Source organism: Hylobates moloch, unplaced genomic scaffold (assembly GCF_009828535.3).
Source record: "Hylobates moloch isolate HMO894 unplaced genomic scaffold, HMol_V3 SCAFFOLD_18, whole genome shotgun sequence".
Lineage (NCBI taxonomy): Eukaryota > Metazoa > Chordata > Mammalia > Primates > Hylobatidae > Hylobates > Hylobates moloch.
In genome coordinates, this window is record NW_026652293.1 from 10,305,027 (window position 1) to 10,325,653 (window position 20,627).

Here is a 20,627-nt window from a genome sequence, read left to right on the forward strand (position 1 = left end):
CGTAGCCAGAATCCAAAGATAAAAAGAGGTGGAACTGAGGCACTTCACCCTCACCTGGAGGGCCAGCACAGAGACCATAATTGAACAAAATCACCAGAGGCAGGAGCTGCAGGCCTAGGTGGTTCAAAGAGAAGGTGTATGGGGGATGAGATAGGATTTGAAAGCCAACTTCAAGTTCACAGATGATGATCATGAGGATACAGGAAATCCTCTAAATCTGCTAGGAGTAAACCAAATGGAAATTGGGAGGTGGGCCCTAGAAAGGATCATAAACACCAGTAGACATTGTGTAGGGTCCTCGGGGTCCTGGGAAGTATCCTCTCCCCCACACTCAGAGATGTACAGTCGTCCCTCAGTAACCATGGGGGATTGGTTCTGCACGTCCCGTGGATACCAAATCCACATATGCTGAGGTCTTTTATATAAAATGGTGAATTTGCATATAACCTATGCACATCCTCCTGTGTGCTTCAAATCATCTCTAGATTACCTATAACACCAAACACAATGCTTACACCTCAGTCCATTCACATGGATTCCACATAGTACTGGCACACAGCAAATTCAAGTTTTCCTTTTTGGAACATTGTGAAATTTTTTTTTCTGAATATTTTCAATCTGTGCTTGGTTGAATCCATGGATGTGGAACCCACCAATACAGAGGGCCAACGGCATTTATCTGGAAACACTCCCCTTTCCTTGGTGCCTCCAGCAGGCTGCCGAGCAAGTCCTTGCTGAAGGCAGAGGTGGGGTGGCTAAGGAGTCTTCCCCCAGCTTCTGCCAGCCTGTGCCCCGGCGTCCACCCAGGTTTCTCAGTGACTCTCCTTGTTCCCTACTCCTTTCCACCAACCAGATACTGAATTCCAGCTGTGAGGGCCCCTAAAGATCTAGTCCAAATCCTTGTGGTATAGATGAGGAGAGTGAGGCCCAAAGAGGTGACGTGACTTGCCCTAGGTCACACAGAGCCAGGGCCAGTGCCTAGATTTTTTGACTCCCGGGTCAGAGAGTTTTCTTTAGTTCATATGACCCTCCCCATTTCCACCTTCTTCCCCAGGAGTCCTGAGTCCATGTGTTTCCAGGCCCTCAGAGCAGATGGCTTGGCAGAACTCATCTCTGCCCTGGCACACCAGGTGAAGAGGCAGATCTAATAGCCTGGCCTTCGAGGGCAGCATTTGGCTTGCTGTGGTCCTGGGCACCAGCTGGTGCGAGAGTGGGCTTCCCTCGGCCCAAGAGCCTGGTCACCAGAGAAGAGCATGTTCTTGTACCCCTGGCAGCCCCCCACCTGGGAAAAGACACCATTGGAGGCTCTGCTGGGTGGAGGGAAAGATAGCCCTGTATCCTGGAGGGCACCCAGGAGGCAGATGGCACATTTGGCGGGCTGTATGCCTCCATCTTCTCTTCACAGCCTGGGCTTTGCAGCCAGAGGCCCTCCGCCCCCACAGCCAGCCTAGGCGATCTCCCCCCTCCCACCCCACACATTTATTCCTGGGAGAAATGCAAATGCAAGTGTTCATTCACTCTCCCTGCTGCCTGCTCCCACCCTCCCTCCCTGCTTTCCCAGTGACATACGGTCCTGCCATCCCTGCTTGGTTGCCTCACCCCCACCATCGTTCCTCCCCAATGCTTACACACCTGCTCCCCCCACTCCCTGCAGGAGCCACATCCAGACTCAGGTTCGCATCCTAGACCCTCTCCCAACTTCTCCTCCTGCTTTCCCAAGCTCACAGGTCACACACTCTTGTTCTCATGAATATAAGGGGCTGTCCATGGATGTGTACGTGTGACCTGGTGGGAGAAACGGCTAACCCCGCAGACTGCTGTTCCAGGCAGCCCAGCTCCCCGAGAGCCTGGCAAAGGAAGCAGGAGGCGGGGGAGGCGTCCTAATCCTAATCTCTCATTAGGAGAGGCACAAGGCGTGTTGATGAATCAGAGGTGGCAGGTGGTATGGACAGAAGTTTGACCAGCCAACCCTGTTGTTGTCCTTTTCATGGATAGGGAGAGAGAGGCGGGGAAGTTCAGGAACCCTCCTGCGTTTTGGAGGACAGGGGTGTATCCCCTGCTGAGGGCTTGTAGCCACATAACTCCACCCCATGACCGGAACATGACCCTCTCCTCTTTTTCAGACACACAAGCCCCACAGGGTAGACTCCGCACCTTCCTACCTTTGTACTCATGCTGTTTGCTGTCCAGGTGGCATCTTTTTTTCTTTCATCCACCTGGCAAAATCTGATTTATCCCTTAAGAGCCAGCTCACATGGTAGGGGCCTTTCTGGTTTTCCCCTTTCCTCTATGCTGTTCATACGCAGTTTCACTCGTGTCCGTGTGAAGAGACCACCAAACAGGCTTTGTGTGAGCAACAAGGCTGTTTATTTCACCTGGTGCAGGCGGGCTGAGTCCGAAAAGAGAGTCAGCGAAGGGAGATAGGGGTGGGGCCGTTTTATAAGATTTGGGTAGGTAATGGAAAATTACTGTCAAAGGGGGTTGTTCGCTGGCAGGCAGGGGTGGGGGTTGCAAGGTGCTCAGTGGGGGACCTTTTGAGCCAGGATGAGCCAGGAGAAGGAATTTCACAAGGTAGTGTCATCAGTTAAGGCAGGGACCAGCCATTTTCACTTCTTTTGTGGTGGAATGTCATCAGTTAAGGTAGGAACCAGCCGTCTGGATGTGCATGTGCAGGTCACAGGGGATATGATGGCTTAGCTGGGGCCCAGAGGCCTGACACACAGCATTATTACAAACACTTAGGACACAGAGGTATCCATTCATGGATTTCTTTCCCTTTACCAAGGTATGAGTTCCTCAAGGGTGTGCTGCTGTGTATATTACCCATCCTTGAATGCTTAGCTGGGGACCTGGCATGTGACCGATATCCACTGAACATCCGTGAAGTGAACTGAAGTAGATGTTTAGTAGCCAGGTAGGAGCAGCGAGGGCCTCACCTGGCAGTTCTCATTCTAAAGAAGATGGTGTAGCCTGGGAGGGTCATGAACCCTACTTTTGCAACCAACCTTCCCTCAGAAGAGAGATTCTGGGACACCCTGTTCTAACCCTTCTGTGGACTTCCGCATGGCATGTAGACCATTCCAGATGACTTGGCTGTATGCTTTCTGCCCTTGAGATGGCTCTTTTGCTGTTTTGTATGCACACTACATCTCCCCAGTTAGTCTGTAAGCTTTACTTGGGCAGGAAAGATGACCATTTTGTGTCTTTTTGTGTCTGCCTCAGTACAGAGCTCCTGAGAGATCTTCGACAATTTAGTACATGTAGCTTGAAAGAACCCGAGGCTTTGGGTTTCAAATGCAGCTGTCAGATTTCTGGTCTGACTTTAGGAATATATATATTTTTTTGTCTGTGGGTGGGCAGTCTTGTGGAATTGAGGATTAATTTTTCATGAGGGTTATGAGTTTGGGAGAAATTCTTCAAGAAAAGGCTTTGGGGCTGGGCATGGTGACTCACACCTGTAATCCCAGCACTTTGGGGAGGCCAAGATGGGAGGATCACTTGAGGCCAGGAGTTCCAGACCAGCCTGGGCAACATAATGAGACCCTGCCTCTATTAAAAAATAATGAGAAGAAGAAAAGAGGACAGAGAAGGCTTTTGGATAGCTTTCATAGGAATTTCTTAAGAATATAATCTTTTCTCCACTCATCTTGTTAGAGCAAGTAAGAGGCTTTGGGGCTGGGCATGGTGGCTCAACGGTAGGGGGTGGCTGGCAAGATGACTTTATTTTATTTTTATTTATTTATTTTTTTGAAATGAAGTCTCGTTTTGTCTCCTAGGCTGGAGCGCAGTGGTGCAATCTCGGCTCACTGCAACTTCTGCCTCCCGGGTTCAAGCAATTCTCCTGCCTCAGCCTCCCAAGTAGCTGGGACTACAGGCATGCATCACCACACCCAGCCAATTTTTGTATTTTGAGTAGAGAAGGGGTTTCACTATGTTGGCCAGGCTGGTCTTGAACTCCTGACCTCAGGTGATCTGCCAGCCTTGGCCTCCCAAAGTGCTGGGATTACAGGCGTGATCCACCATGCCCAGCCGGCAAGATGACTTTAAAGTGTTATTCTTGACCTGTTCACACCGTTGAGTTCACGCAGGGTGTTTTTCATATTACTTTATTTCCTGTACTGTGAAGTATGTTGAAATGTGGAAGTTATTTCACAAAGTTAACACGGTCTTCAAGAGAGAAGAGATATATGTGCAGAGTACACACATACACCTATGTACACACCTGTATATGTTGATGATGACAGCATGGAGGGAATGAACTAGTGCATGGAGAAGGGGGCTCTTTTTAAACTTGAAAGAAACCAGCCCATTGTGTGTGTGTTTGGGGGACGGGAGCCTGTAAAGCCTATTTACCTTGAATCCCCTCTGGCTTACAGCTGCAGAGAGCGATGGAGAGCAGACATATTCTAGATTGGGCAGTGGGATGATGGTGATTGCGTTGCTGCTAAACGAGTCTGGGTTTGCAGGATCAAGGTAATGACCTCTCCCCTGAGGGCCTCATCAAAGGGGCTGAGGTTGCAAGCTGTGAATAAGATGCAGAAGGGGCTCTTATCCAGGCCGAAGCACCAGGTTGCTTTCGGCCATAATAACGTATGGACTTTAAGCAGGAGCCTTGAAGAAACCAGCTGCAGCTAGAAAGAATGCGGCGATTGTAGTGGAGCACGAGGGAAGGAGGCTATGATGAAACAGGCCCTATTTTCCATAATTAGCAAAAGAGAAAGGTGAGAAGGAGCATAATGGGAATTTCTTGAAGTTAGGGACCCAGCTTAATCCAATTTCTTAAAAACCTCTGGAACTTTTTTCATCCTAACTTGGGAGTGGGCACTGTGTCTTACTCATTTCTAGAACATCCATCTCCTACGCCTCCCACCAATATACACACGCAGGGGGCTGAGAAGGGGCAGCATCCCTTGGAGGAAGTTAGGGGGAAAGGTGAAGTCGAGGCAGCCCTGTCTGGACCGGGTTCCACTTGGAGACCTGCCAAGCTGCTCACCTGGACCAGGCATGGAGGGTGGGGAAGCCTCTGGCAGAGGGACAGTCCATACAGAAAATAAATTACTGCAAGGGAAGGGGCAAATATTTAGGACTTGTCCTGCATTCGAGTATGATTTAAAGTGTACTCGGAACATGAGCGCCGGAGGACTTGGAACATGAGCGCTGGAGGGACCTCAGAGGAGCATCATTTTTTTTTTCTTTTTTGAGACGGAGTCTCACTCTGTCGCCCAAGCTGGAGTGCAGTGGCACAATCTTGCCTCACTGCAACCTACGCTTCCCCGGCTCAAGCGATTCTCTCGCCTCAGCTTTCCAGTAGCTGGGATTATAGGCGCGCGCCACTACGCCCGGCTAATTTTTTTGTATTTTAGTAGAGACGGGCGTTTCACCACGTTGCCCAGGGTCGTTTCGAACTGCTGAGCTCAGGGAATAATCCGCCCGCCTCGGCCTCCCAAAGTGCTGGGATTACAGGCGTGAGCCACCGCGCCCGGCCAGGAGCATCTTATCCACCTCCCCGGTTTACAGATGAGGGAGCTGAGAAGGCACCCGGAAAGGGCATACAACAAATGGGAGCCGACTATATCCTCACCTGGGCTCACTCATGATGGCAATGAGCCCAGCCTGGGGACGTTTGTGCCCGCTAGACCCTAGAGGAGAACGACACCATGCACACTGCTCATGGCTCTTCCATGTTGGGACCCCACGGGCCTCCTCCACCGAGGAAAATCACCCCAGGAAGAGGGCCAGGCGCAAGACTGGGACCAGCCGTTACTCCCACCAGCCACTAGGTGGCACCGATGCGTCTGTCTCCGAGGAGGAGGTGCATTTTCAAACGTGGAGGGGCTTCTGGGAGATGTCCAGGTGCTCCGCCCCTTCCTCCCTGTTTCTCAGGAGCCGCCTCCCGAGCGTGGAAATGGCTGGGCCGCGCACACTGATGGAGAACAGATGGCGGGGGCGGGGCTGCTGCCTCTTCCTTCCTCCGCCCCCACACAAACACTGTGAACCCTCCTCCCTAAACCCGAGGTTGGGCAAGGGGGCCGCAGGACCCATCGACGCCACGCAGGCCCATCCCGGGCTTGAACTCCTCCCCTCTCCCATGGCTGCTTCCTAGTTCCTTGGGCCATTCTCCTTGGCTGTTCCTCCTGAGGCCCAGCCAGGAGGGAGTGTGCTATGTTCACCCTGGAACAGGAGGGAGCCCCCTGCGCATCCCTGTGACCTGCTGGCCAGATGCAGGCCCCTGCGGGAGCCCTGACCCTGCACCCCACCTCCGTCATTCCCTCGCTCCTCCTTCCCGGAGACTCGGGCCAGCAGGGCCAGGGCGATGTCTGGTGCCGGGGAACCGTGCGGCGTAGCAGCAGCTTTGCCAGAAGGGATTCTTGGCCCAGGAGAACTGGGTTTCTCCGCTTCTTTGAGCCAGAGCTGCCCAAGATGGAGGAGTCCCCAGGGGAACTTTCTGAACCTTACCTCCAGGCTGTTTGCTCGGCCAGGACCAAGATCAGATAGTCCACGGCCCAGATGTACCCAGGAGTGGGGGTGGGGGAGGAGAGAGAAGGAGACACCAAGTCTTTAGACACATCTGTGTTTCTGGAGCAAAGGGAAACCACAGAAGGCCAGGAGTTTGGGTGTGCACTGGGTGTCTTTCAACTGGGTGGGACCAAACTGAACCCTTGGAAGTCTTGCTCCTGAGGCTGCAGAAGAATAGATGGCTTTTCCCTGCCTCAAGGGTGGGATAAGGGAGGCAAAGCTGGGAGAAAGAAAGGGAGAAAGAGAAAACGAATGGCGGGCACAGGCGCCTGGGCCCCAGCCTTCAAGTGCGGTCAGAGCAGATCCCATGGCGGAGTAGGGCCTAGATGACCACGGACTGCAGGAGGCGGAAGCACATCATGAGGTCCAGCGGGATGGGCGGCTTCAGGTAGTTTCCATCCAGCCGCAGGTAGCGCAGGTGTGGCACGTTCTCCAGGTCCGAGGAGAAGTCATGGAACGCCACTAGGTCGTTGGGGCAAATCTGGGTTCCGTTGATTTCTACGGAAAAAGAAGACGAGAAATCAGCAGGGAGTGGAGGCTGGCGGCCAAGATGAGGAAGGGGAAAGGGGAAGACACCCGAGAGCAAGGACTGTAGACTTCTCTCTGAAACTGGCTAGCTTTGGGGATGTATAATCATAGATGAGCTGCCTTGACCTCCAGGCTCAGTTTACTCATTTGTAAAATGAATTAAGTTGGAATTGATCAACAACTGTTATAGCAAGTTCACTCTAGAAAATTGGAAGTAAATTTTGAACTGGGCCTTCAAGAATAGGTAGAATTACAACAGGTGGAGACCTGAGGGATGGTGTTCTGATAGAGGAATCTGTTTGAATGAAGTTGTGGAGGCCAAAATTCTGCTTGTGGGCGAATCTGGGAATAGTAATACTGCAATGTGATGTACTAAGGAGAGTAAGCTGGGAAGGTAGTTAGGCTCTCAAACAGTCTTTCACTAAGAGGCTTTTCATCTCTGGTCTGAGGAACGGCAGTGAACAGGACTGTCTTTATGAGAGCGATGTTATTAATAGGATACTTGAACCATGGCATCCTGGAGTGTTAAATCTGGAAGGGTCCTTAGGGATCCCTATGTTCAGGTTTATGTTGTACAAAGATGATCTGGCTACAGTGTGGAGAAGCAATGCGGTAAGGTGATCTGAAGCCAGCAGGTGGATGTGAAAATGACTCTGCAGGTTTTCCTTTGAATTGGATGTGAGACATGAGGATGGGCAAAAGATGGTAACTGAAATAGGGATGACAGGAAGAGGAAAGAGGGTCTGGGGAGAGCTCTGGAGCCCCAGGGACACGATGAGCCTACTGATTCTGAAGGGTCCATGGCCTGAGATTCCATTTCCTCCATCACATCTTGTTAGATGCCTGTGGCACCAGGCATGCCAGCATTTAAATGAACTGTTTTATTCTCCCCTAAGCCTTGCCTCACTTATCATTTATGGAGGAGGAGGAGGAGGAAGAGTAGGCATCATCTTCATTGTAATTGTCTTCCTCTTCCTTTTCCTCCTTTCTCCTTCGCCATTGGAGTAGCAGAAGGGCTCTGACACAGGGGTTTTCTCTTATGAGCTTCGGGCTGTGGCCTAGCCACCCTGATGCTGACTTCTTCAATCTGTGAAATGGTAAGAGTGGTTCCTGCCCTGTAATCAGGGGAGGGAATGTTGGCAAAGGCATTTTGCAAGCTGTTTAAGGACAGTACCAGTGGCGGCATTACGGTCATTGTGAAGAACATAATCATCGCACTGACCTAGGCCCCACTCAGCCCATTCTGTCTGTGAAAGGCACAGGAGACAGGCTGGATGGGGTGGGCTCATGTGTGAGTTCTCTGACTTCAACCTTAGAAGGCTGGGATATCCTCCAGCAACCTGTTTTTCCATAATCTGGTAGAGACCTATCAGCCATTTATTAATCAAGGTATCCTTTCTGTCTGTATTTTGGCCTTATAGCTTCCTGGGGGTAATGTGTTTTATTTTAGCGTGCTGTCTCCAGGGTAAAATTAGACAGTCTTCCCCTTTTCCTATTTTTTTTTTTTGTAAGATTAAAAAAAAAATCCTCCTCTACTTCTTGAAATTATCCCAAATGAGTGAACAGATCTATTCACCCATTGTTGGTGTCGGTAGAGACACCAACAATCTCCCTCTCATTCTTTGGTTTGGAACCTAAGGATCCCCAAATATCGTTCTAGGGGTCCTTCTCTTTTCCCTCAATCCCTCTCTTCCCTTCTGCTGCTGCATCCCTTGTGTGAAAGTAGGCTGATTTTGTTCAAGGACCAGAAAATATTATTTCACTTCTAAACCTTTCTGCTAATGCTCTGCTCAGAGCTGAAATTTTTTATTGAAGCAAAACTGCAACTTCCAACCTCCTCTCCTGGGCTGCAATTGATACTCCAAGTCCAGAACCCTGTAAATGTCACTTAGGCAAACTCTCCCTTAAGTGCACCTAAACATCACACCCTTCCAGATAGATTCAGAAAGCACCAGCATACAGACCTTCTTTTCCTGGCTGCCACATTTTTACCAGTTGCATACCGTGAATCAAAACCCAGGCTCAGGCTTGGGAAGAAGCATCCTCCCACAGGGGCAGGTTTCTGCAGAGGGCAGGCCCAGGACATTTCAGGATAGGTATTTAAATGTCTCTGTTCTGGTTTTAGCAGAATGTCCAGGAGTATATTCCATGTCTACCCTACCTATAGATCCAGTTGCCAAGGAACTGGGGCTGAGGAAGAAAACCTATGACCCTCCAAGTATGGTATTCTGGGCACTTTCTCCATATTAAACTATTACATCCTCATATCACTTTTGTTATAGAAGGTATTATTACCATTCTCACTTTACAGATGAGGAAACTTCCCAGACTGGTCAAATATCTTTTCAAGGTCACCCAGATAGCAAGTGGCAAGGCCATAAATTGAAGTCCAGTGCCAAAGTGGATGCTTTTTATACCACCCCACCCTGAGTCTCCCTAGAGAGGGTAGAGGCGCTACACAAGGCAACCTCCTTGCCTTTGGCCCCGCCCCGGCCCACCCCACTCACTCTCGATGCTATTGTTGTTGAGGTACAGGTGTTCCAGCCTGTTGTTGATGGCGGGCACACTGCTGATCCTGTTGTGCGACAGGTGGAGCACGAGCAGGTTGGAGATATTAAAGGAGTTCTTGGGGAGTCCCCTGTCTGTCAGCTTGTTGTAGTTAAGCCGAATGAAGGCAAGATTGGGAAAGCTCTTGAAGTATCCGTTAGGGATGGTCTCAATCTTGTTACTGTCCAGGTAGAGCTGGTGAATGGCGGTGGGGACCCTGGGCGGCATCTTTCTCAGGATGTTGTGGGCCAGGTTGAGCTGCATGAGGTTCTTGAGGCCCTGGAAGGTGTCAGGCTTGAAGACGCCGTCGCTCAGCCTGTTGTGCTGGAGATCCAGGAGCAGCAGGTTCTCCAGCTTGCTGAAGACACCGGGCGGGATTCTGGAGATGTGGTTCTGGCTCAGCCTCAGCTGCTCCAGGTTCCGGGGCAGGGCCGAGGGGACCTCTTCCAACTGGTTCTTCTCCATGTAGAGGAACACCAGGCCGGGCAGTTTCTCCAGCACCCTCTGGTCTATCTTGCGGATTCGGTTGTTGTCCAGGTTAATCCATCGCAGGCCTGTGGCATTCTGGAAGGACTCCACCGGGAGCTCAGTGATGAAGTTGTTCTGGAGATAGAGATAATGGATGCGGGGCGGGATGACAGGGACCTTTCGCAGGTTGCGGCTATCACAGTAGAGGGCAGATGGGAAATCAGGGGGGCAGTAGCATTCGCGGGGACAGTCAGGGAAGACAGATGGAGGGCCTGGAGGGAGGGGAGGAGGCAGGTCTGTTGGCTCTGCTGGTTCATGAGGCTGAGGAAAGCTGGGTGTGGGCCTGGGCCTGGGCCTGGGTCTGCGCCCGGGCCCAGTGCCGGGTCTTGGTCGTCTTGTTGGCTGGCCTTGGGCCACTGAGGCCAAGATGAGAAGTGGGAGGAGCCAGCAGAGGGGTGACCTCATGATCCAGGTGATGCACCTGCAGGGAGAAGACACAGGAGTTCATTATCCTTGGGCCCTCAGTAACTAGTTGTCATGTTTTTGAAGCCAGAACTGGGCAGAACTAGAGCTCCAGGGAAGATGGGCAGAGCTCAGGGAGCTGTAGAAGCATCTCCTTGTTTGCTCGTACCCAGCAGGTAAAGGAATAACAAGGGCTTGAGGCTCTGGATTCCCTGGCCATTGGCTTAGCCACTCGATGTGTTGAGCCTGCTCTGAAGAGGGCAGGGGGCATGCTAGTAGAAAGCACATTGGGGGCCGGGCGCAGTGGCTCACGCCTGTAATCCAGCACTTTGGGAGGCCGAGGTGGGCAGATCACGAGGTCAGGAGATCGAGACCATCCTGGCTAACATGGTGAAATCTTGTCTCTACTAAAAATACAAAAAATTAGCCAGGCATGGTGGCAGGCGTCTGTAGTCCCAGCTACTCAGGAGGCTGAGGCAGGAGAATGGCGTGAACCTGGGAGGCGGAGTTTGCAGTGAGCCGAGATCGCACCACTGCACTCCAGCCTGGGCGACAGAGTGAGACTCCATCTCAAAAAAAAAAAAAAAAAAAAGAAAGAAAGAAAGCACACTGGGGCCAGGGTGGTGGCATACAAGCCTGTAATCCCAGCACTTTGGGAGGCCAAAGCGGGTGGCTCACTTCAGGTCAGGAGTTCGAGATCAGCCTGACCAACATGGAGAAACCCCGTCTCTACTAAATACAAAAAATTAGCAGAGTGTGGTGGTGGACTCCTGTAATCTCAGCTACTTGGGAGGCTGAGGCAGGAGAATCGCTTGAACCTAGGAGGAGGAGGTTGCAGTGAGCTGAGATTACACCAATGCACTCCAGCCTGGGCAACAAGAGCAAAACTCTTTCTCAAAAAAAGAAAGAAAGAAAGAAAGAAAGCACACTGGACTCTGAGTCAGGAGTCCTGGGACTTGTCAGAGAAGACCCTTAACCACTCTGGCCCTCAGTCCTCCCATTCACAGCATGAGAAAATCATCAGTGTCTTCATGAGAGGGATGTTAGGATGTATGAACCATAGAGTCCTGGTTAAATCCAGAAAGGTCCTTAAAGATCCCATAACATAGTGGTTTTCCAACTCTGCCTTCATTTCTGTGGCGCGCCCCTGTGGGGAGGAGACTGAGGAGATGGCCCTGGGGTACCCTCAACCCATCCCTGTGCCAACCTCAGCAGCTCTCTTTAAAAAAACCTGTTATATATATTGAGGTTTAGCCAAAGCATTCATTTGTTGGGGGGCGGGGGACACGTTTCTTTGCTAAAAATGGCTTGAAATCCACCAATCAACTCCAGACCCCACCGTTTACAAAAACTGAGGACTGGAGGGAAGAAGTGGCTTGCCAAGGCCAAGATGCTGTTTAACAGCAGACTCAGGACAAGAACCAAGGCCTCCTCCCTTCCAGAGGAGAGCTAGTGGGATCTTGGGAAGGGAGGGAAGTGCTGCTGACACCTTTGCATCCACCCTGGCTCACAGATGCTCTGGGCCTTCCCACCCATCTCCCTACTCCCGGCACTTGGCTCAGAGAACACTGGTCTTTGCCTTTGGGAGATACGCCAAGAATGTCTCCCCAGATGTGGAGGCTCCCGGGAAAATAAACAGGGAAGGGATTGAAAGATGTGGAGAAAACACTTTCCTTTCTTTTGATCACATATTGCTGCTCCCATATCCTTTGGAGTTAGTGGTATTGAGGTGGGATATCAAGAAGAACCTCCTGTTAGCCTCAATGACATTGAAATACGGAGCTGAAGGATGTTTTGGTGTTGCCCTCCTTCCCATTGGCCCCGATGACCCTCCAGATAGGGCCATGTGGTTTGAGTTGAATTGAAACTGGGGAAATAACAACAGATTCATGGCTGCAGACAGAAAGAGGCAGCTCCCACAGGCATCCCCCCGGCCTAGGCTAGGAAGGGTCCCTGGAGGGGATGCCCTGTACTTTCCCCTCTCCAAGGATATCATTCCTATGACACCCCCAGCCAGGATCCCTGTTCCCACATTGCTTCAACTGGCCTTCTTTGCCTCTTCCTCAAAATTGGGGTGCCCCTTCCACTACCTCGAGGTCTGGACACACTGGGGATGCAGGCTTCTCTGAGATAGGGTGGGCTGGAGTATGTCCCCAGCTTGTGTCTGGACCGTGTGATCACTGTGCTGATTCAGACACCCTGCCTCTCCCACCTTCCCTTTGAACCCATGTCAGCTTAGACTTTTCTTGCTTGACCCAGTGCCTGGCTCCTTGCTGGCTTTGATTAAAGAAAGACAACAGAAGCCACTCACCAGCTGCTAAATTGTAGGACAAATGCTCAGGAGAAGCTGAATGTGACAAGAAACTAGAAAGAGAAGCACTTAGCCATGGATGGGTGGAGGGTGTCTCACCGCAGCTTATGTGCATGGACACACACACACATGCCCTTGACCCCCCAGTCTGCACACTCTCACACATACACCTCTTCAGGTCCCATGCACATAAGCAAATTCACTCACTTATCCTCTGTGTGCGTATATGAGCCCATATGCAGTACACTGAGTATTGGAAGGAAAGAAGGAAGGCGGAAGGGAAGGAGGGCAGAGACTGTCCTTCTCCACCTCCCTCTAAGGTGGTCTCTTCCAAGGCAGGCCTCTCCAAGGAGGTCTAGAAGGCCATTTTTCCTGGCCTCCTATCACAAAGGACCTTGCAGTTAGGTTTTTGACTTGATCTCCTGTTAAGGATATAACATTCTCAGAGATACATTGCAAGGATTAAAAAGAGAAGACATTAATTGCAAAACTTTAAGCTTGAGTCTTGTTGGCTGAACCCCACTTCACTTGTAATTGGTGAACTATGAATTAACGTTGTGGGAAGTTCTGTAATTTTCTGGAAAACAGAACAGTCATCTTGCATATAAATTAAGGGGGTGGTTAAAGCATTAGTATTCTAAAAAAAACATTTCTAAAAGCCTCAATTTTTGTGATCCTGATTTTTTTTTTTTTTTTTTTTTTGAGATGGAGTCTCACTCTGTCGCCCAGGCTGGAGTGCCGTGGCGTGATCTTGGCTCACTGCAAGCTCCGCCTCCCGGGTCCATGCCATTCTCCTGCCTCAGCCTCCCGAGTAGCTGGGACTACAGGCACCCGCCACCATGCCTGGCTAATTTTTTTGTATTTTTATTAGAGACAAGTTTCACCGTGTTGGCCAGGATGGTCTCGATCTCCTGACCTCGTGATCCACCCGCCTCGGCCTCCCAAAGTGCTGGAATTACAGGCGTGAGCCACCGCACCTGGCCGAAGTGACCCTGATTTTAAAAAAAAAATTATTTTCTAATCACCCAGAAGCCTAGAAATCTTTCATACTGTGAGAAGCCCTGTCCCAAGGGGGCTCCAAGCACTGGCGGCAGTTTTTCTATATCCCTTCCTTGCCTTTGTCACTGAAAGCATATGCCAGGGACTGGGCACCAATTTGCCCAGGGCTTCCAGCAAAAGCAGTGAGGCACCATGGCTGTGACCTGTGCTGGGGGTGGGTTTCCTTGGCTCAGTGTCAGGGCAGTCCTGGTCTTCATCGTCAGGGGTGAGAGGAAGAGGCAGGTCACTCACAGCTCCACCCAGCAGGCTGGCCACGCACGCCTTCTCATCCACAGTAAACACAGGCCTTCCTCATCCCCACATGCAGCACCAGACCCTTTGGGAACTTATCTTTTCACTAGTCCTCTGACCCATTTACATTCCAAACCTCTGGGCCTAGCCAAGCCTCTCCCAGAGCCAACAGGAGGTTCCCCAGGAAATGCTCCCAGGAGCAAGTTATGTGGGGAAGCTGAGCCTGCTCTCCTCCCCTTCCCTCAGCCCCAGGGCTGAATCAGAACCATTCCAAGTGCAGGGATGCTTCTCTCTTAAGGAAATAGCATTCATTTCTAAGGCTTTTCTCATGGGGTGATGCCCCTTCCTGCTGGAGCTTTGCCATGAGGCAGGATGAGAAGTTCTGACAGCTGACAGCACAGTCGTTCTCTCTGGCAGTGCTCCGTGATGTCCTAGGTCTCTGAAACCAGAATCCGTGTGACAGACTGAGGGTACCTGGACTCCATGGGTAGTCATAGTCCCTCCTACAAAGCCTCAGACCCACACTCTATGCTCCTGCCTTCTAGAAACTTCTGTCCAATCATAAGATTCCTTAGGATGGGTCCATGTGTGTGTTTTTAAATTTTTCTTATGCTTTCACAAGTGCACCTCTCCACCCACAGCTTTCTACTGGGCTCTGCTCATTGCTCAATCAGTGAAGGTTTGTTGACCACCTACAACAGCATGCAGTTCTGCTGTCCACCATCGGTTCTGGAAAAGCTGCTGCTTCACGGAAGAGAAAGGCAATTGCTTTGCCCAACCCAACATTCACTCTCCACATTAAAGAATGTTTCCTAAGAGAATCTTAATTTTTTTTTCTTTTTTCACTTTAAACAAAAATGAGGTGGGGGGTCTCACTATATTGCTCAGGCTGGTCTTGAACTCCTAAGCTCAAGCGATCCTCCCACCTCGGCCGTTCAAATTCCTGAGGTTACAGGTGTGAGCCACTGCGCCCAGCCTCTAAGAGAGTTTTAAATTCTAATTTCAATTCCAACTATTGTGGATCTGGGCTTGACTCCTGGCTCTGACTCTCCAACCCAGGCTCCTCATCTGTGTGAGGATCAAACGAGATCATGCATTTGAAGGCATGTTATAAAGTGCCAAATCTCTGCAAGTGGCAGAGGCTTACTTACTCATTTATTTGTTTATAAAGAACAGATTCTCTAGAGAGACTTCTTGATTTTTTTTTTTTTTTTGGTGATACAGGGTCTCCCTTTGTTGACCAGGCTAGAATGCAGTAGTGCAATCACAGCTCACTGCAGCCTTAACCTCCCTGGGCTCAGGTGATCCTCCCATCTCAGCATCCTGAGTAGCTGGTACTACAGGCATGCGCTACCACACCTGGCTAATTTTTGTCTTTTTTGTAGAGTTGGGGTTTTACCATGTTGCCCAGGCTGGTCTCAAACCCCTGAGCTCAAGTGATCTGCCCACCTCAGTCTCCCAAAGTGCTGGGATGAGCCACAGCGCCCCACTGACTCCTTGATTTTTAAAGTGAGATAGCCCCCTTCCCTATCTCTCTCATTAATTTAATGTTAAAACCCAGGAGTGGTGGAATGTTTCTGCTCAGCGCAGGGATGGGTGGAAGTCCTGATGGGTTGGTCAAGTCATTAAGAGCACTTATTTAAGGCTAATTGGCTTTGTATGGAGAGGTTGCGGTTGGGCTGGGAATGAGGTTGGGTTTGTCTCCCAGGGCTAGGCAGGGTTAGCAGCAGGGTTACGCTGCACTCTGAGCTGGCATTCTTCTTACTTGTCAGATCTCCTGTCTAATTGGTCACCCCTAAGCCTCCATGCCTTGACCCAGAGCTACCCTGCAGTGGAGAATGGGGCTGCTTCTGACCCAGCGCTGTGCCTGTGAACATCAGAACACCTCTCTCTCTTTTTTCCCTTCTTTCTGTTCTTAACCTGGGTGTCCGAAAGCCATCCTGCTCTCTTTATCTCTTCCTGTAGTCCAGAAGGGTGTTGGAAGCAGGGAGAATCAAGCAGTCTTTGCCAATTTATGAGCAGAGTTAGCAGAGGAGTGAGCCTGAGGCCCTTTCAAGGCCCCCATTAGGGCTGATGTGGTCCTGAGATAACAAAGGAGCCTTTTGGGGGCATGATGACTTCGAGATGCCCCTTTCTAGGAAGGTGAAAAGATACAAGGATGAGCTTGCCTGGGGCAGTGGGAGGAGAGCCTGTGGTGCATACTAGTTAGGAGAGAAGATTCTCACCCCTCCACCACTACCTAGTGATGTGAACGCTGTTCTGGGCCTCAGTTTTCTTATCTGTAAAATGGGAATAAAAAAATCTTCCCTCTACCTATATTCTTTACCCAGTTGTCAAAAGCAAGTGTGGTTAGCAGCTTTAAAATGCACTACAGATCAAAAAGTGCCAAAAATAAAAATAACTCTATTATGGAGAGACCATCTGTCTCCCCAGTGTCTACCACAAGGCAAAGTGTAAACAGAATGAAGATTTTCTGGCCTCAGGCCACTAGTCTAGAAGAGAAAGTTTTCCATTCCGAGCAGTGGGGAAGAAACCAGGGTGAGACGACTCTTCTCTTACAGCCCGCCGCCTATCATATCCTTCTCTGCCCTGTTCCCCCAGCATCTCCAACCCTTGAAGAAAGCCTAGAAGATGCCTTGAGTGGTTATAGATCTGAGACCCAACCCTGCAGTTCTTCATTCAGCTGCTTAGCTGGGTAGGCTTAGGCAAAGCAATTGCTTTTCTGCTCTATAAAATGGGGATACTAACACTTTCTTTTCTGTTTTGAGGGTTAAATGAGTTAATACATGCAAAGTGAGTGTTTCGTGAATGTTAAGGTCTTGTTGATATTATTTCAAAGTAATGGGGTCTCTTTCCCTCCAGCCTGGCTAGTGGGTAGCCCCCATGCGCTGCTCGAAGGCAGGGGTCCTTGTGGGTGGGGTACCAGCTTTTCCACACAGAGCAACTTCCTCCCCTTTGTGGCTTGTGAGATCACACTTGGGTCTCAGAAACAACTAACTGAGGAGACTCTGGAAGTCCCCAGCCACCTAGGGAAAGCTTGTTCTGTCTTTCTAATTCACCAACTTCTCACTGATGCTTTCTGCAACAGTTGAGGGGACACTGACCAGAGAAGGTGCAAGTCTGCCTTTCTCAGCGGGCCGAGGAGTTCCACTGTGATTCGTGACTTCTCTCAACCTTTTGCACCCAGGTTTTTGCCCCTTCCAGCCTTGAAATGCTTCACTCACATGCCCAATAAATGGGATTGCCCACTAGGGAGGTGGAGGGGGCATGAAGAAAGTGTTCAGCCCACCCTCTGTGAGAGACCAGACAGGTGGCTGCTGGACAGGAGGAGCAGGGACCTAGAAGGGTCAGGGGAAGGGCCCAGCCCATGCTCCTGGGGTCCTGGGGCAGGCAGATTAGCAGGAGAGGGGAAACAGAAGCTCTGTGGAGCCATCTTGGGGGAACTTTCTTACTGGAATGTTCCTCTGTGGTATATATGGCTGCTTGTGCTTGCAAGGAGGAGAGAGGGAGACAGCTCTTCCCTGTTTACTCCCACTCCCCAAAAGAGAGACGGCCTATTTGGGACACTCTGGAGCTCCTTTTCCAGGACACAGTCCTTCTGCCCAGCTAACACTGCCAGGATCTTGGGCTTAAAAATTACAGCAAAGCTCTCTCTCAGGCCCCTGATTCTCAAGCCCTGGTGGACCATCAGAATCTCCTGAAGTATTAAAACAAGATTCCTGGGTCTTGATTTAGTAGATCTGTAGTGAGGGCTGACATCTGTATTTTTAGTAAGCCCTCCACACTCCTCCCTCTCCTGCCCTTAGGTGACTGTGAAGATCAGCTGTGTGTGGGACCCCTGATCTCCCTACACCCAGCCTGCCTTGGGACAGACCCTCTATTAATGGAGAGGAATGAGCAGGGGAGCAGGAGAGGGGCCACCCTTCAGTCTTCCCCTCCCCAACTGCTTAAGGAACTGCCGCCTTTTTTTTTCTCCTCTGCCACAGGACCTTTTGCCAACCTGAATGGTTGGAATAATTTCAGAACGGCTTTAAAGAAAAATATTTTTCTGGCTGCCTGCAGGAAAAAAAATAAAAAATGAACTGTCTCCAGAGCTGGGAATTAGGACCTTCAAGGATTGCGAACTGGGTCGCTTTCTTTCTTTCTTTCCAAAAGCCAAGTGGTTTGGACCAGTGAGACAGAAATACAAAGCTGCTGAGAAGACACTGTGCAGGTTGGAAAAAGCCATTTTTCTCTCCCTCCTACCCAGTCAAGCCCTAAATAATGAAGAAACCCTTCCAGCTCCTGCTCTTGCTTATCTCCTCCCTATTCGGCCTGGACTTGGGATGCAAGATTTTCTTCTGCCATCTCAGTGGGAAAACGTACTTTCTCTTTGCTCTTACAACTAGGGAGGTGTGTGAGAGGGCAAGAGACAAGATGCGGGGAACATGTGTGCGTGTGCGTGTGTGTGTGTGTGTGTGTGTGTGTGTGTGTGTGTGTCTGCTGGTATCTGGTGACGATGTGATCTAGCTCTGCATGTCAGATGCAGAGGGCAGAGGTGAATGGACAGGATGTCTTCATTTTGTATGATCGTGTGGGGTGGTGGTAGTGAAAGTGCAGCCTCCGTGTGATGTGTGTGACTTCCACAATGTGTGACAATACACAAAAGGTGCAAAGAGATGGGTTCTGGAGTCCAGTTTCTATGGAAACACCTGATCTGTAGAAACACTTTGTGCAGCGTGGCTCTCTGTGCTGCAGCAAGCATCTGTAGCAGGAAAGCTTAACTTTTGCAGCAAGCAAATATAGGGGTATTGAGTGATGAAAATAAGAGGAAGAGGCTGTAGGAAATAAATTAGGAAGACTAAAGTTGAACTCATTTGAAAGGAGAAAGAGGTGGGAGGAAAGAAGGAGTGAGAGGATAGAGACTAGATCAATAAATGGACAGATCAGGAGGAAACTTGCTGGATGAAAGATTCTTCCCAGTCTCCTGCCCATCTCCCGACTGGGCTTACCTGCACACACCTGCCTCTCCTCTCAGCTCTGAGTTTAGTCCTCCTCTTCCACCCCCTCCCTTCGGCGGAGCTGTGGCAGCAGAGAGCCAGCTAGAAGATCTGATCTCCCAGTGGTGTGTGCGTGCTTGTGTTTGCCTGACTTTTCTTCCACCAGAGCCTATTGGGGTGGGGAGGTTAGCTTAGGGGGAGGGAGGGGCAGATCATAGGGAGGGAGGGGAGGAGAGGAGGGAGGAGGGAGGGAGCGGAGGGGAGGAGAGAAGGAGGGAGCTTGGGAAAGGAGGAATGACAATAAAGTCTTTATTTGGCAGCCAAAACTCCCAAAGACTTCATCCACACACCATTCCCACTAACAGACTCATTTTTAATAACATTTCCTTCTGCTGCTGCCGCTTCTGGAGAGGGGTTGTTTGACCCATGTTTGGAAAACAAGCCAAATTAACAGAGGGAAAAGGCATGAAAAGCAACCTCTGTGTAAGCCAGGACTGGATGGCTGGGTCCAGCACTAGCCTGTTTAATTCCTCCTAACAATCGCCTTGCCTTCTGGGGCCGTTGCTCCGTGGTGTTAAATTCCTAAACCAGTGAGGGGTTTGGGATGCCTCCTCTGAGCAGTGACAGTCTTTCCCTAAGTTATCTTCTCCAGGAGGTTGCAAAGGGAGTGGAGTCTCAGGCTGGCATAGGAGATAACTTCGGTTTGGCTGCCAGAGCTGTTCTGAGAACCAGAGAGGGAGAAGTCTGGCCTGAGTTGCACAGCAAAGTTAAGGCAGAATTAAGATTTAAAGTAAGACCTAAAGTCACTGTTCCTAGCTCATGTGGACAATGTAGTGGCTTCTTTCAGCTTCTCCATATCGCACTTAGGTGAGATTTAGGGGCTGTGTGGTCATCACACAAAGTGATGGGAAATCCAAATTTCCCCTGCGCACATCAACACCCCCAGAAGGCCCATTCAAGTAACACCATTACCTCTAACAATCCTCTACCAGTGCCCCTCAGTTAAGAAAGCACAACACACTTGCAGGTAAGTGGATGCCCATCAAAATTTCCTGCCATGGCCAGGCATGGTGGCTCATGCCTGTAATCCCAGCACTTCGGGAGGCTGAAGCAGGCGGATCACCTGAGGTCAGGAGTTTGAGACCAACCTGGCCAACATGGTGAAACCCCGTCTCTACTAAAAATACAAAAAAATTAGCTGGGCGTGGTGGTGGGCACCTGTAGTCCCAGCTACTAGGGAGGCTGAGGCAGGAGAATTGCTTGAACCTGGGAGGCAAAGCTTGCCGTGAGCCAAGATCGTGCCACTGCACTCCAGCCTGGGCAACAAGAGAGTGACTCTGTCTCAAAAACAACAACAACAACAAAAAAGGATCCTGCCATCCCAGCCGACTACTTAGAAAATGCAATGCAATTTTCTTCTCTATCATTGGTTCCATGGAGAGCTGCAGAGCCCCATGACAGCGGACTGCCTGCCTGCCCTCCCCAATATGGGGTAGAGGACAGAACATTAAAATTAGGGTCTGCAG

General features: G+C 50.4%; 1 protein-coding gene across 2 annotated transcripts; it reads right to left on the reverse strand.

Annotated features, from left to right (window-relative positions):
• Positions 1-2,344: 2,344 nt before the first annotated feature.
• PRELP (proline and arginine rich end leucine rich repeat protein) lies at positions 2,345-19,246 on the reverse strand. 2 transcript variants are annotated; one of them, XM_032136889.2, is made up of 3 exons: positions 19,124-19,246; positions 9,552-10,540; positions 2,345-7,014 (listed from the first exon to the last, which is right to left on the reverse strand). In XM_032136889.2, the coding sequence occupies exons 2-3, from the start codon at positions 10,522-10,524 to the stop codon at positions 6,839-6,841; spliced, it is 1,149 nt and encodes a 382-aa protein (XP_031992780.1). In that variant the 5' UTR covers positions 10,525-10,540; positions 19,124-19,246; the 3' UTR covers positions 2,345-6,838. The 2 variants fall into 2 exon arrangements, with proteins under 2 accessions (XP_031992780.1, XP_031992779.1); XM_032136888.2 differs by having other exon boundaries at positions 19,114-19,246.
• Between the last annotated feature and the right edge of the window lie 1,381 nt (positions 19,247-20,627).